Source organism: Salmo salar, chromosome 01 (genome assembly GCF_965601325.2).
Source record: "Salmo salar chromosome 01, fSalSal1, whole genome shotgun sequence".
NCBI classification, from domain to species: Eukaryota; Metazoa; Chordata; class Actinopteri; order Salmoniformes; family Salmonidae; genus Salmo; species Salmo salar.
Window position 1 is genome coordinate 150,138,450 of NC_138291.1, and position 13,227 is coordinate 150,151,676.

General features: G+C 39.8%; 1 protein-coding gene across 2 annotated transcripts in view; it reads left to right on the forward strand.

The window, feature by feature from the left end:
* Positions 1 to 5,404: 5,404 nt before the first annotated feature.
* LOC106565740 (G-protein-signaling modulator 1) overlaps positions 5,405 to 13,227 on the forward strand; it is a 45,179-nt gene continuing 37,356 nt past the window's right edge. Inside the window, exon 1 of one of the 2 annotated variants that reach the window (XM_045691043.2) lies at positions 5,405 to 5,638. In XM_045691043.2, coding sequence (XP_045546999.1) covers positions 5,580 to 5,638 — 59 coding nt within the window. In that variant the 5' untranslated portion in view covers positions 5,405 to 5,579. The remainder of the gene's footprint in view (positions 5,639 to 13,227) is intronic. The other variant, XM_045691038.2, reaches the window with a different exon arrangement.

Here is a 13,227-nt window from a genome sequence, read left to right on the forward strand (position 1 = left end):
CTCTTTGCTTATTTGAGCTGTTCTTGTCATAATATGGACTTGGTCTTTTACCAAATAGGGCTATCTTCTGTATACCCCCCCCATCTTCTTACAACACAACTGATTGGCTCAATCGCATTAAGAAGAAAGTAAATTCCACAAATTAACTTTAAACAAGGCACACCTGTTAATTGAAGTGCATTCCAGGTGACTACCTCATGAAGCTGGTTGAGAGAATTCCAAGAGTGTGCAAAGCTCTCATCAAGGCAAAGGGTGGCTACTTTGTAGAATCTCAAATATGAAATATATTTTTAACACTTTTGGTTACTACATGATTTGATGTGTTATTTCATAGTTTTGATGTCTTCACTCTTATTCTACAATGTAGAAAATAGTAAAAAAAAAAAAAAAGGACAGCACATTAGTAGTAATCAGTAACTAATATAAAAGCAGGACTTGGTTAAAACCCTGAGTGGGAGACCAATAGCTATACATCAACTGCGCACTAGGAGGTGCTGCCCAGCCTATATTTTTGTTTTTGACAGTGGATAAAACATTGATGATCTGACGTTGTTCAAAAGGTTTGTCTTTGTTGAAAATTGGTTACAATGACATAATCCTTTGGTAGAAGTTTCACCCTCAAAACAGTTAACTTTTTCAAATCAAATGTATTTTCCACATAGATTCCACTTGTTGTTGATGAAGAGACATACCCCTCCCCCTCTTTCCATAAAATGTGTCGAGAACTCTACTATTTTATATTCTGAGAACATGTATGTTTGATGTGACATTGATAGTAAAATGTTCTAATTGTACACAGGAATATTCTTGCAACATCCTATGAAACGCCAAGAATTCACCAATAAATTGGTCCACATGCAAAATGAAAGGCATGGAAACCGTAAATTACTTGGTAATATGAAATACATTTATTTCCATGATAGAAATAAAAGCAATTTTGGACTGACTATTTTCAAATACATGCAACTTAAAAGTTTAATATCACAAAATGTTGATTTGAAATCTTTTGGACATCAGAACAATTTTGAGGCAATCCTATTTAAGTCAGAAAACGAGATTCATATGACAGGTAAGATATATAAAACCTTGCAGAAAGCCTATCCAACTGACAATCTGTTAGAAAAAAATATAAACTATTTGTACCAAGACTTAAAAATAACTGATATTGGCACAAGATGGAGGGAATGTTGGAACATAAGTAACTAACAAAATTTCAGTTAATGAAAATGTAGGCTTAATCAATGGAGAGAAACAAAATGGTGGTTTGAGGCCATGTGGCGGAGAGTGATATGGGTGTGTGAGCAGGTGGGTCTGGGTAGGTGTGATGTCGTTGATGTTTGTGTGCATTTGTATGCTGCCGTATGTTTTGTATTGTTAGATAAAAAAGAAAATAAAAACAAAAAAAGAAACGTGTCTAGAACATTCATGTCTTATACTCTGAGAACATGGCAACCATGTTCTGTGTATGTTTGTTGTGGCGTTGATGGAATATTCTACTAACCCACAGAAATGGACACAGTAATGTTCTTGCAACGTCTCATGAAACTTGTGTAGAACATTAATATCTTATATTCTGAGAACATGGCAAACCATGTTCTGTGTATGTTTGGTGTGATATTGATTGAAATTCTCATAAAGAAAAACACATACACAAATGTAAGTCTGTTCTCAAACACATGCAAACATGCACATGCTCCTTAGTTAATCTGTTTTCAGTTTATTCAGTTGTCCATATGCAAAGTTCTGACAGGTTTGATAGTGTTTGTTCAGAGAGACCAGGTAGCAGTACAGTGTGTCAAGAGACGAGGCTGGGCAGGGGTTCTGTAGAGCAGTGGCTCCCAAACTTTTTATAGTCCCGTTCCCCTGCAAACATTCAACTTCCAGCTGCATACCCCCTCTAGCACCAGAGTCAGCGCACTCTCAAATGTTGTTTTTTGCAAACATTGTAAGCCTGCCACACACACACACTATACGATACATTTATTAAACATAAGAATGAATGTGAGTCTGCCACAACCCGGCTCGTGGGAAGTGACAAAGAGCTCTTATAGGACCAGGGCACAAATAATAATATAATAATCAATAACTTTGCTCTTTATTTAGCCATCTTACAAAAATTGTGAATAACTCACTACAGGTTAATGGTGCTTGAAAGTATGCACATAACTCTGTAATGTTGGGTTGTATTGGAGAGAGTCTCAGTTTTAAATCATTTTCCACACACAGTCTGTGCCTGTATTTAGTTTTCATGCTAGCGAGGGCCGAGAATCCACTCTCAAATAGGTACGTGGTTGCAAAGGGCATCAGTGTCTTAACAGCACGATTTGTCAAGGCAAGAAACTCTGAGCGCAGCCCGATCCAGAAATCTGGCAGTGGCTTCTGATTAAATTCAGTTTTCACAGAACCGCTTGTTGCAATTTCGATGAGGCTCTCTTGTTCAGATATTGGTGAGTTGACTGGAGGCAGGGCATGAAAGGGATAACGAATCCAGTTGTTTGTGTCGTCCGTTTCGGGAACTCAGGTTCTTTGCTATATCACATTTGACATTGTTCCGTAAGCTAGAGATCTTTTGGGGCGGCAGGTAGCCTAGTGGTTAGACCGTTGGGCCGACAGGTTGCTGGATCGAATCCCCGAGCTGACAAGGTAAAAATCTGTTGTTCTGCCCCTGAACAACCCACTGTTCTCTGGTAGGCTGTCATTGTAAATAAGAATTTGTTCTTAACTGAATTGCCTAATTAAATAAAAAATTGCCCACAAAAAATCATACAATGATGGAAAAAAGACCTGTGTGTTGTCCTTGTTAATGCAGACAGAGAAGAGCTCCATCTTCTTAATCATACCCTCAATTATGTCCCGCTCATTGAATACAGTTGCGGAGAGTCCCTGTAATCGTAGAGAGAAACTCGTCATCATGCAAGTGGTCAGACAAGTGAACGTTTTGGTCAGTAAAGAAAACTAAGCTCATCTCTCAGTTAATAAAAACATGTCAATACTTTGCACCTTGATAACCAGCGCACTTCTCTATGTTGTAAAAGCGTTACATGGTCGCTGCCCATATCATTGCATAATGCAGAAAATACACGAGAGTTCAGGAGCCTTGCTTTAACAAAGTTAACCATTTTCACTGTAGTGTCCAAAACGTCTTTCAAGCTGTCAGGCATTCCCTTGGCAGCAAGAGCCTCTCGGTGGATGCTGCAGTGTACCCAAGTGGCATCGGGAGCAACTGCTTGCACGCGCGTTACCATTCCACTATGTCTCCCTGTCATGGCTTTTACGCCATCAGAACAGATACCAACACATCTTGACCACCAAAGTCCATTTGATGTCACAAAGCTGTCCAGTACTTTAAAAATATCCTCTCACGATGTCCTGGTTTCCAGTGGTTTGCAGAAAAGGATGAATAAACAAAACAGACATATACCAGGAGCTGTGCCAGGCCCGCCACGTCTGTTAACTCATCCAGCTGTAACGCATAGAATTCACTGGCTTGTACGCGAAGCAGAAATTGTTTCAAAACATCTCCTGCCATGCCATTGAAGTGTTGTGAAACAGTGCAGGTGTAGTACTGCTGGTAAACGCAGTACTACCAGTAGAACTGGTATGTCTGTTTTAACCATTTATCAATTTTCGAGCAAACGGAATTAGCAGCAGCTATGTTTGGCTACATATGGACCGTTAGTGGCATTCTTGTGAGAGAGTAACGGTTCATGTGATTGGATGTTAATTATTTGACTAGGCTACCTGTATTTGACATTGTGTTGTTATTTTCGCTGAACACTAGATGGTTTAATTTTATTTTTGGCATTGAAACGAGGCTACTCAGGAGAGAAAAAAACATCACCCAAATGTATAGCCTCGTTGGAAAATATAAATGGACTGTTTGAAAATGCGAATCACATTTTTATTTGGCATACCCCTGATGGCATTGCGCGTACCTCAGTTTGGGAATAGCAGCTGTAGAGGATTGTCTCCTCAGGGAAGTAGCGGAGGTGTCACACATTGGAACCTAGACCTATAGCTTCATATACTAACTGTACAGCTGTTATGTTTGTAATTAGCATTCACAATATCCAATATTGTAATCACTGCTTAAATTGCTTAAGATCTTATTTAGTCAATCTCTAAAATGGTACATGCAATTAGGGGGCTGCCATAAAGCATACTTGTTATCACCCTGCCATAAACACAGACCGAGCCTAGCTTATCTATTGATACCATCACTGCCATGTTTCTCAAGAGTTAAACAGAAAATAACCTGGAATTATTTTATATGATGTGGGGAAACGGTTAAATGTAACACGTGAAAGATGGTGAGAAATGGAAGTTGGAGGAGCTTAGAGGTAAGTCAGTTGTGGAAAGGGACCCTGTGGGAAAAAAACAGGGCTAGCTATGTGCTTTGAAAAGAGACCAGAAAAATGTCAGAGCTCAGCATACAGTAAGACAGAAGAAAAGAACAAAGAGAAGTATGAGAAAAAGAGCCTGTCTGTGTGTGCGACCTATGTCAAATCAAATTTTATTGGTCACATACAGTACACATGGTTAGCAGATGTTATTGCGAGTGTAACAAAATTCTTATGCTTCTAGATCTGACAGTGCAGCAATATCTAACACATAATATCTAACAATTCCACAACAAAACCTAATACACACAGTCTAGTAAAGGAATAAGAATATTTAAGTATAAAATATATGGATGAGCAGTGACAGATCGGCTAAGATGCAATAGATAGTGAATGATACATTATACATTATATACTGTACATATGAGATGAGTAATGCGAGATATGTAAACATTCTTAAAGTGGCATTATTAAAGTGACTAGTGTTCCATTGATTAAAGTGGCCAGTGATATCAAGTCTGTAGGTAGGCAGCCGCCTCTCTGTGCTAGTGGTGGCTGTATAACAATCTGATGGCCTTGAGATAGTTGTTTTTCAGTCTCTTGGTCCCAGCTTTGATGCACCTGCACTGACCTCGCCTTCTGGATGGGAGCGGGGTGAACAGGCAGTGGCTTGGGTGGTTATTGTCGTTGATCTTTTTTGCCTTCCTGTGACATAGGGTGTTGTAGGTGTCCTGGGGGACAGGTAGTTTGGCACTGGTGATGCGTTGTGCAGACCGCACCACCCTCTGGAGAGCCTTGCGGTTGTGTGTGGTGCAGTTGCCGTAACAGGCGGTGTTACAGCCCGGCAGGATTTTTTGTTTTGAACACGGCAAGAGACAGTTGTAATTTGTAATTTACCCTTTAGTCAGCAGCCCTGTTTGTTCACACACACACACACACACACACACACACACACACACACACACACACACACACACACACACACACACACACACACACACACACAAAACTCTGTGATGTCAGCAGCGGGGGAGGGGCTTGCCTTATATGGCTTTATTTGCACAATACCTAACTTCCTCAGCATCTGCCATTGCTGTGCTGAGAGCGAGTGAGGGAGGGAGAGAGGCAGAGAGAGGCAGAGAGAGCTGCTAGGAAAGCGGTAGTAGCAGCACAGTGAAAGAGGTCTTGAGCAGCTTGAATAAATATTTGTGAAGGGCTAGCTACAGGAGGACACTGCCCATGGCTCAGTCTGCTAACGGTGTGGACCAGGATCTGGCCAGCAAGAGGCTCCACACGAGGTAGGACCCGAGCTGGAGGGGGGGGGGGAGTTAGTGTGATGTGGGACGCCTGGACGGTTGACAGACCCTGTTCTTAGTGGGGGGAGGAGAGTGGAAAGACGGGGAGATATGAGGGAGCGGCAGGGCTGAGAGACACAAGGGCTGCCGGCTCTCTGCCTGGCTGCCTGAGGAGGGCAAGACAGGGGAGCTAGCCTAGCCACAACTCCCTGGAAGTAGGCTCCAGCCAAAGCCTCATTCCTGGCCTTGGTCCTGGATAGCTTAGCCTTTCCTCTCCCAGACTTTGATCTTGATGCTGCTCTGTGGGATCTTAAGTGAATGAGCAGACTGGAAGGGGCCATGAAGAACGTGGGAGTGGAGCGTCTCAGCTGAGATTGGGCTCAATATTTGACACACACACACACACACACACACACACACACACACACACACACACACACACACACACACACACACACACACACACGAACAAGCAGAGCACACAGCTGCTCAGTTAAGTCTATCTGCGGTAGGTGGATTTGTATATGCAACAGTCTGTCTAGGGGTGTATGAATCTTCCCGTGTCTTTGCACAGCCATGTCTTTCTCTGTCTCTGTCTGTTCCCTCCCTGTGCTCTCTACTACTGACTGCACTATATCAATTGGTTTCACATTGCTTTAAGGTTAAACATTATGGACAGTTTAATTATAGACTGTATAGAGAGTATGACAGTGAAAATAATGGTGTGTCAGTTTTATTCTAGATTTGAATGTCCTAAACTAGTAAGGGATACATGAAAGTGTGTGTCGATTGTCTGAATCAGCAGTAAGACCATGTTGGATTCATTAGCTTTAAATAAAACAAAAAAAATGTCTGCTGGCAATGTTAATGACTGTTGTGAATGAACATTCACAGGGCCTGCGAGGTCATCACGCTACCCTCTCTTTCAAACACACATACACAGGTTAATCCTGTGTTTTTCGGGCACTTTATTTGGATAGTCCGGATTTTCCATCTGCAGATGCTCTACAGATGGTCATGCAGTTCTATCTGTTCATAAGCAACAGCCTACTAAGGTTAGGTTTAGAATAAGGGTTAGGGTTTAGATGAGGGTTAGGGCTAGTAGATCGTTTGTAGAGCGTCTACAGATGGACTATCCAAATATAATGTTACACACACACCACAACAGAGAAATGGATATGTAAATATGCACTGCACAACGTGTGTTTATGTATATAGGTACGTTCCATTTGATTCAATCAAATCAAAATCAAATCAATTTTATAAATAGCCCTTCTTACATCAGCTGATATATCAAAGTGCTGTACAGAAACCCAGCCTAAAACCCCAAATAGCAAGCAATGCAGGTGTAGAAGCACGGTGGCTAGGAAAAACTCACTAGAAAGGCCAAAACCTAGGACGAAACCTAGAGAGGAACCATGCTATGAGGGGTGGCCAGTCCTCTTCTGGCTGTGCCAGGTGGAGATTATAACAGAACATGGCCAAGATGTTCAAATGTTCATAAATGACCAGCATGGTCAAATAATAGTAATCACAATGAACAGGTCAGGGTTCCATAGCCGCAGGCAGAACAGTTGAAACTGGAGCAGCAGCACGGCCAGGTGGACTGGGGACAACAAGGAGTCATCATGCCAGGTAGTCCTGAGGCATGGTCCTAGGGCTCAGGTCCTCCGAGAGAGAGAGAGAGAGAGAGAGAGAGAGAGAGAGAGAGAGAAAGAAAGAAAGAAAGAAAGAAAGAAAGAAAGAAAGAAAGAAAGAAAGAAAGAAAGAAAGAAAGAAAGAAAGAGAGAGTTAGAGAGAGCATACTTAACCTCTCAGGGCTAGTGGGACGTGACCGTCCCACTCTATTCAACAGCCAGTGGAACAGCGTGGCGCGAAATACAAAAACCTAAAAAATGCAATAATTTCAATTTTTCAAACATACGACTATTTTACACCATTTTAAAGATAAGACTCTCGTTAATCTAACCACATTGTCCGATTTCAAAAAGGCTTTACAGCGAAAGCAAAACATTAGATTATGTTAGGAGAGTACATAGCCCAAAATAATCACACAGCCATTTTCCAAGCAAGCATATATGTCACAGAAACCCAAAACACAGCTAAATGAAGCACTAACCTTTGATGATCTTCATCAGATGACACTCCTAGGACATTATGTTATACAATACATGCATGTTTTGTTCAATCAAGTTCATATTTATATAAAAAAACAGCTTTTTACATTGGTGTGTGATGTTCAGAAAATGTATCCCCACTGAAAACTTCCGGTGAATTTACTAAATTACTCATCATAAACATTGACAAAATACATAACAATTATTTTAAGAATTATAGATACAGAACTCGTTTATGAAATCGCTATGTCAGATTTTAAAATAGCTTTTCGGCGAAAGCACATTTTGCAATATTCTGAGTACATAGCTCAGCCATCACGGCTAGCTATTTTGACACCCGCCAACTTCGGGGCACACTAAACTCAGAATTACTATTAGAAAAATTGTATTACCTTTGCTGATCTTCGTCAGAATGTACTCCCAGGACTGCTACTTCCACAAGAAATGTTGTTTTTGTTCCAAATAATCCATAGTTATGTCCAAATACCTCTGTTTTGTTTGTGCGTTCAGGTCACTATCCAAAGGGTAACGCGCGAGCGCATTTCGAGACAAAAAAATTGAAAATGTTCCATTACCGTAAATAGAAGCGTGTCAAACGCTGTTTAAAATACATTTTTATGGTATTTTTCTCTTAAAATAGCGATAATATTTTAACCGGACAATAGTGTATTCATTCAAAGAGGAAAATAAAAAATAGCGTGGTCTCGTGAACGCGCATATCCAATCTCTTTGTCCCCAGGCAGACCACTGACAAACTGAGCTACTATACTCTGCCCAGAGACAGAAGACGCCTCAATCCGCTTTCTGAAGGCTTTAGAGAGCCAATGGAAGCCTTAGAAAGTGCTACGTAACCCCACAGATACTGTAGTTTCGATAGAGAATCTAAAGAAGAACTACAAATTCTCAGACAGGCCACTTCCTGCTTGGAATTTTCTCAGATTTTTGCCTGCCATATGAGTTCTGTTATACTCACAGACACCATTCAAACAGTTTTAGAAACTTCAGAGTGTTTTCTATCAAAATCTACAAATAATATGCATATTCTCGTTTCTGGGCAAGAGTAGTAACCAGTTTAAATTGGGTATGTTTTTTATCCGCCGTGAAAATACTGCCCCCTAGCCCAGACAGGTTAAATTCACACAGGACACCGGATAAGACAGGAGAAATACTCCAGATATAACAGACTGACCCTAGCCCCCCGACACATAAACTACTGCAGCATAAATACTGGAGGCTGATCAGTTTTGATCAATTCTATCAGTTTTTAACTACAACTCTTTTTGATTCGAACAAAACTTTCTATACGTATTACCATGAGACATCTGTCTTCATCACTGGAAAAAAGAAACCATTGTTTGATATAATTTAAAAGCCATTGTATAATTTCTTGAAAAAAAGTTTTACAAAAAGTGTGTCATCATTTTTACCTTCGCTGTAAGTGATCTAAAAACATCTAAACTCCGTTTTTTTTTCTTCATTTTTGCATGTGTTGTGGTTTAGACCCTATTTTATATTATCTGAGCTGTTTGTGTTGTGCAAGTCTTTGGTTGAGACACAACATGCTCTTGAATATGCTCTTGAATTGAACATGTTTTAGCTGATAAATATACTAAAATGGGAATAAAATAGACATTTCAACTTAAATGGTAGCACAAAGATGGTTGGAGGTCCACACATTAGATAATATTGACTTGAAATAGAATATCAGTTGTTTTAAATTATACTGTTAATCTTCCATATGACTCCTGTTGAAATATCGATACATGGGAATTTATATTCTAAGTTGACATTTGATGGTGGGTGGACCGACGGCCATCGTTGTGGTAATAATTGGAAGTTAAAATGTAAATATGTACCAGCTAAATTGCAGTGGTCTGAAGGGATATGTTAATTCTATGAATTCTATTTCTATGATTGAAATGCACCCACCCTGCATTCAAGAGTCTGCTGTGTCTAAACCGATGGCAGGCACAACACAAAAACCTCAGATGATGTAAAATAGGGTCTAAGCTACAATGTATGCAAAAATGAAATAAATCAGAGTTTAGGTGATGGATGTTAAAAAGTAAAAAAAATGACATTGTTATTTAACTTATTTTTCAAGAAATTATTAAATAATTTGACTATCCTGTTTATAAACTTTCAAATGATAAACTCAACCATTTATCTTTTCCAGTGATGAAGACATGGATGTCTCATGTTAGGGTGTGCGAAATAAGCTTTGAGCAACCTACTGTATCTCCTAAACATTTTGGCATTCAGGTTCATAAAGTAACTTGCTGACCACTTCTTCAATGGGCTAATACAGTATGTTTGGAAAGTTTGGTTCAAATCAAAAGGGTTGTGGTCAAAAAATGATTGAAATCAAATGGAACAACCCTATATGGTACTCTGTGTGCGTGTGTGCGTCTGTGCATCCATGTGTGTGTTTGTGTCGTGAGTAAAGGGAAAAACACAGATTAGTCAACAGCAGGGCATTGTCTGGGGCAATTTTTTAATCACAAGCTAAATAAAGTCTCTCTCATTCATCTGTTTGTGTTTGATACACAACGATCCATTCATGGCTTTGTGGGCAGTGCAGACACAACAATACTGAAGTATGGAGAGGTTCAGCTCTGAAGAGGTGCTTCAGACCCTCTCTGTTTTCTAACACAGCAGATGACTATTCATTAGTCCCAGAGCTAATGTCGGTGTTCCTGTACAGAGCTGAAACAGTGTCTGGCACTCCATCTGTCCGTGACCAAGAGGTTTTCCTCTGTCAAAATATTCAATGACAAGTTCTTCCATTATCTATTGCATTCAATTGATGTAGCTAGACTATAAGAGCAATAGAGAAAAGGATTCAGGAAACCTCTATATGGCACTGTAATATGAAGGCCTCATCATGACCTGAAGTTGTGCACCCTGTTTGTTGTTGTTGTGTGTTCATACTTCTTGGAGAGATAAACACAGCCACCTGTGTATCAGGAATAACCTGCTCACATGCATACTGAGATCTTTTGAGGTCCTTATAAAGGCATAAACCAAACCTTTCTCCTCAAGCAAAGTGCGCCATCGCTGTTAAATCAGTCTATTTTAAGAGGCATTGAATGTGGTATTAATGTGATATTAATATACATTTTTTTGGTTACATTCCTTCAAACTTTCTCCCAATTCCACAGACAGTAAAATCTGTTGACACCATCTATTATAGTGAGAGTCTAGGAGAAGGAGAAAGATAGAGAAGGAAAAACAGAGAGGAGAGAAGGAGGGGAAGACAGGGATCAGCCAAAACTGAAAGGGACACTTACTGAGGAGAAAAAACATTCCTGGAGAGTTTCTTTTTGGTTTCCCCTGACAACCAGCCTTGCCTCGCTGTAATTATGGTCGGATTAGTACTCTGAGCACAGCTCTCCTGAGCCAAACAAGGAAGCAGCCAAGAGAACAGTATCATAGCACCCAGAATCATAGTACCCAGAATCATATACACATTCAGCCAAGCATCACATGACACATACTCTGGCCTTGCCAAATGTAACAGGACAGATCTGAACTGTGTCACCTTGACACTCATGCCCACACTCAAATATATTTGATTACCGTGGGTGGTTATAGAGCTATTTCAACTGAAACTGAAGGCAAACAACTGTCTTCAGGTCTCAGGCCGAACCCCGATCAATATAATAGTAACCTTTATCAGAACCAGAGGAAACTCACCATAGTCCAATATTTGCTGGGCTTGTCATTATGGTGGATGGGAGAAGCTGGAGAATTGGAAAGCTTGGTCAGAAAACCACAGGTCTGTGGTACAGATCTATATGTTTATTGAATAAAACGAGACGCATTACTATTACATTGACATTGATATCAGTTTGTGCCAAATATCAAGGCAGAGAATGTTATAGTCTGATTTTATTAGTGCTGTATATCCTGGTATAAATTACATATTAGCTTTGAAATCAGAGATCTTGGTGGATGGGCATTCCACCACAAATCATCAAATGTTTTACCATTTGGGATTGATCTCTCACTTTTTCACCCTAAACTGAGTACAGACTAATTTGCAGGGTTGGGGAGTAACTGATTACATAATATATTGTAATCGGATTACAGATACTTTTGAAAAACTAGAAGATTATTTCTTGGATTACTTTTAAATTCAGAAAGGATGTTTAAAAAAAAGACATTATTTACAAATTCTGTTGTTTTCTCAATAACATTCAATTCAGCATTGAAGTTAAGTTTGTTCCACTTGAGCAAGTCTGACCACAAGTCAGAGACCACTGATGACACACCAAATGCATTTGATGGATCACTTGTCTTCTAATGCCTCTAAGGGGAAAGTCATCAAAAAGTAACTGAAAGTAATCAGATTACTATAATGAATGTGTGTAATCCAAAAGTTGTGTTACTGATTCAGGGCCGGCGTTATGGGCAGGCTTTAGGGGGCCTGGTGCACCCTACCATACCTCCTTGCCTGTCCAAATAAAATATTTCAATATTGATAATTTCACCGAGATGCGCTCCCTGACAAAGATGCATCAATCTCAGGTAAAGCATCCGAGCGAGCAAAACAGAACCCCTATGTCTCAGTATGTGTAGCCCATGTACAGTATCTGATGCTGTCTGTACAAAAACAGTATGGCATGTCATACTCTTTTTGGCCAGACGGCATCAGATATATGGGCTATTTAACTTCCCTGGGCTACGCGATTCAACAGCCAGTGATTCAACAGCCAGTGGAATCGCGTGGCGCGAAATACAAATACCTCAAAAATAATATAACTTCAATTTCTCAAACATATGACTATTTTACACCATTTTAAAGACAAGACTCTCGTTAATCTAACCACATTGTCCGATTTCAAAAAGGCTTTACAGCGAAAGCAAAACATTAGATTATGTCAGGAGAGTACCCTGCCAAAAATAATCACACAGCCATTTTCAAAGCAAGCATATATGTCACAAAAACCAAAACCACAGCTAAATGCAGCACTAACCTTTGATGATCTTCATCAGATGACACTCCTAGGACATTATGTTATACAATACATGCATGTTTTGTTCAATCAAGTTCATATTTATATAAAAAACAGCTTTTTACATTAGCATGTGATGTTCAGAACTAGCATACCCACCGAAAACTTCCGGTGAATTTACTAAATTACTCACGCTAAACGTTTACAAAAAACATAACCATTATTTTAAGAATTATAGATACAGAACTCCTTTATACAATCGCGGTGTCAGATTTTAAAATAGCTTTTCGGCGAAAGCACATTTTGCAATATTCTGAGTACATAGCTCAGCCATCACGGCTAGCTATTTTGACACCCACCAAGTTTGGGACTCACTAAACTGAGAATTACTATTAGAAAAATTGTATTACCTGTGCTGTTCTTTGTCAGAATGCACTCCCAGGACTTCTACTTCAACAACAAATGTTGTTTTGGTTCCAAATAATCCGGAGTTATATTCAAATAGCTCCGTTTTCTT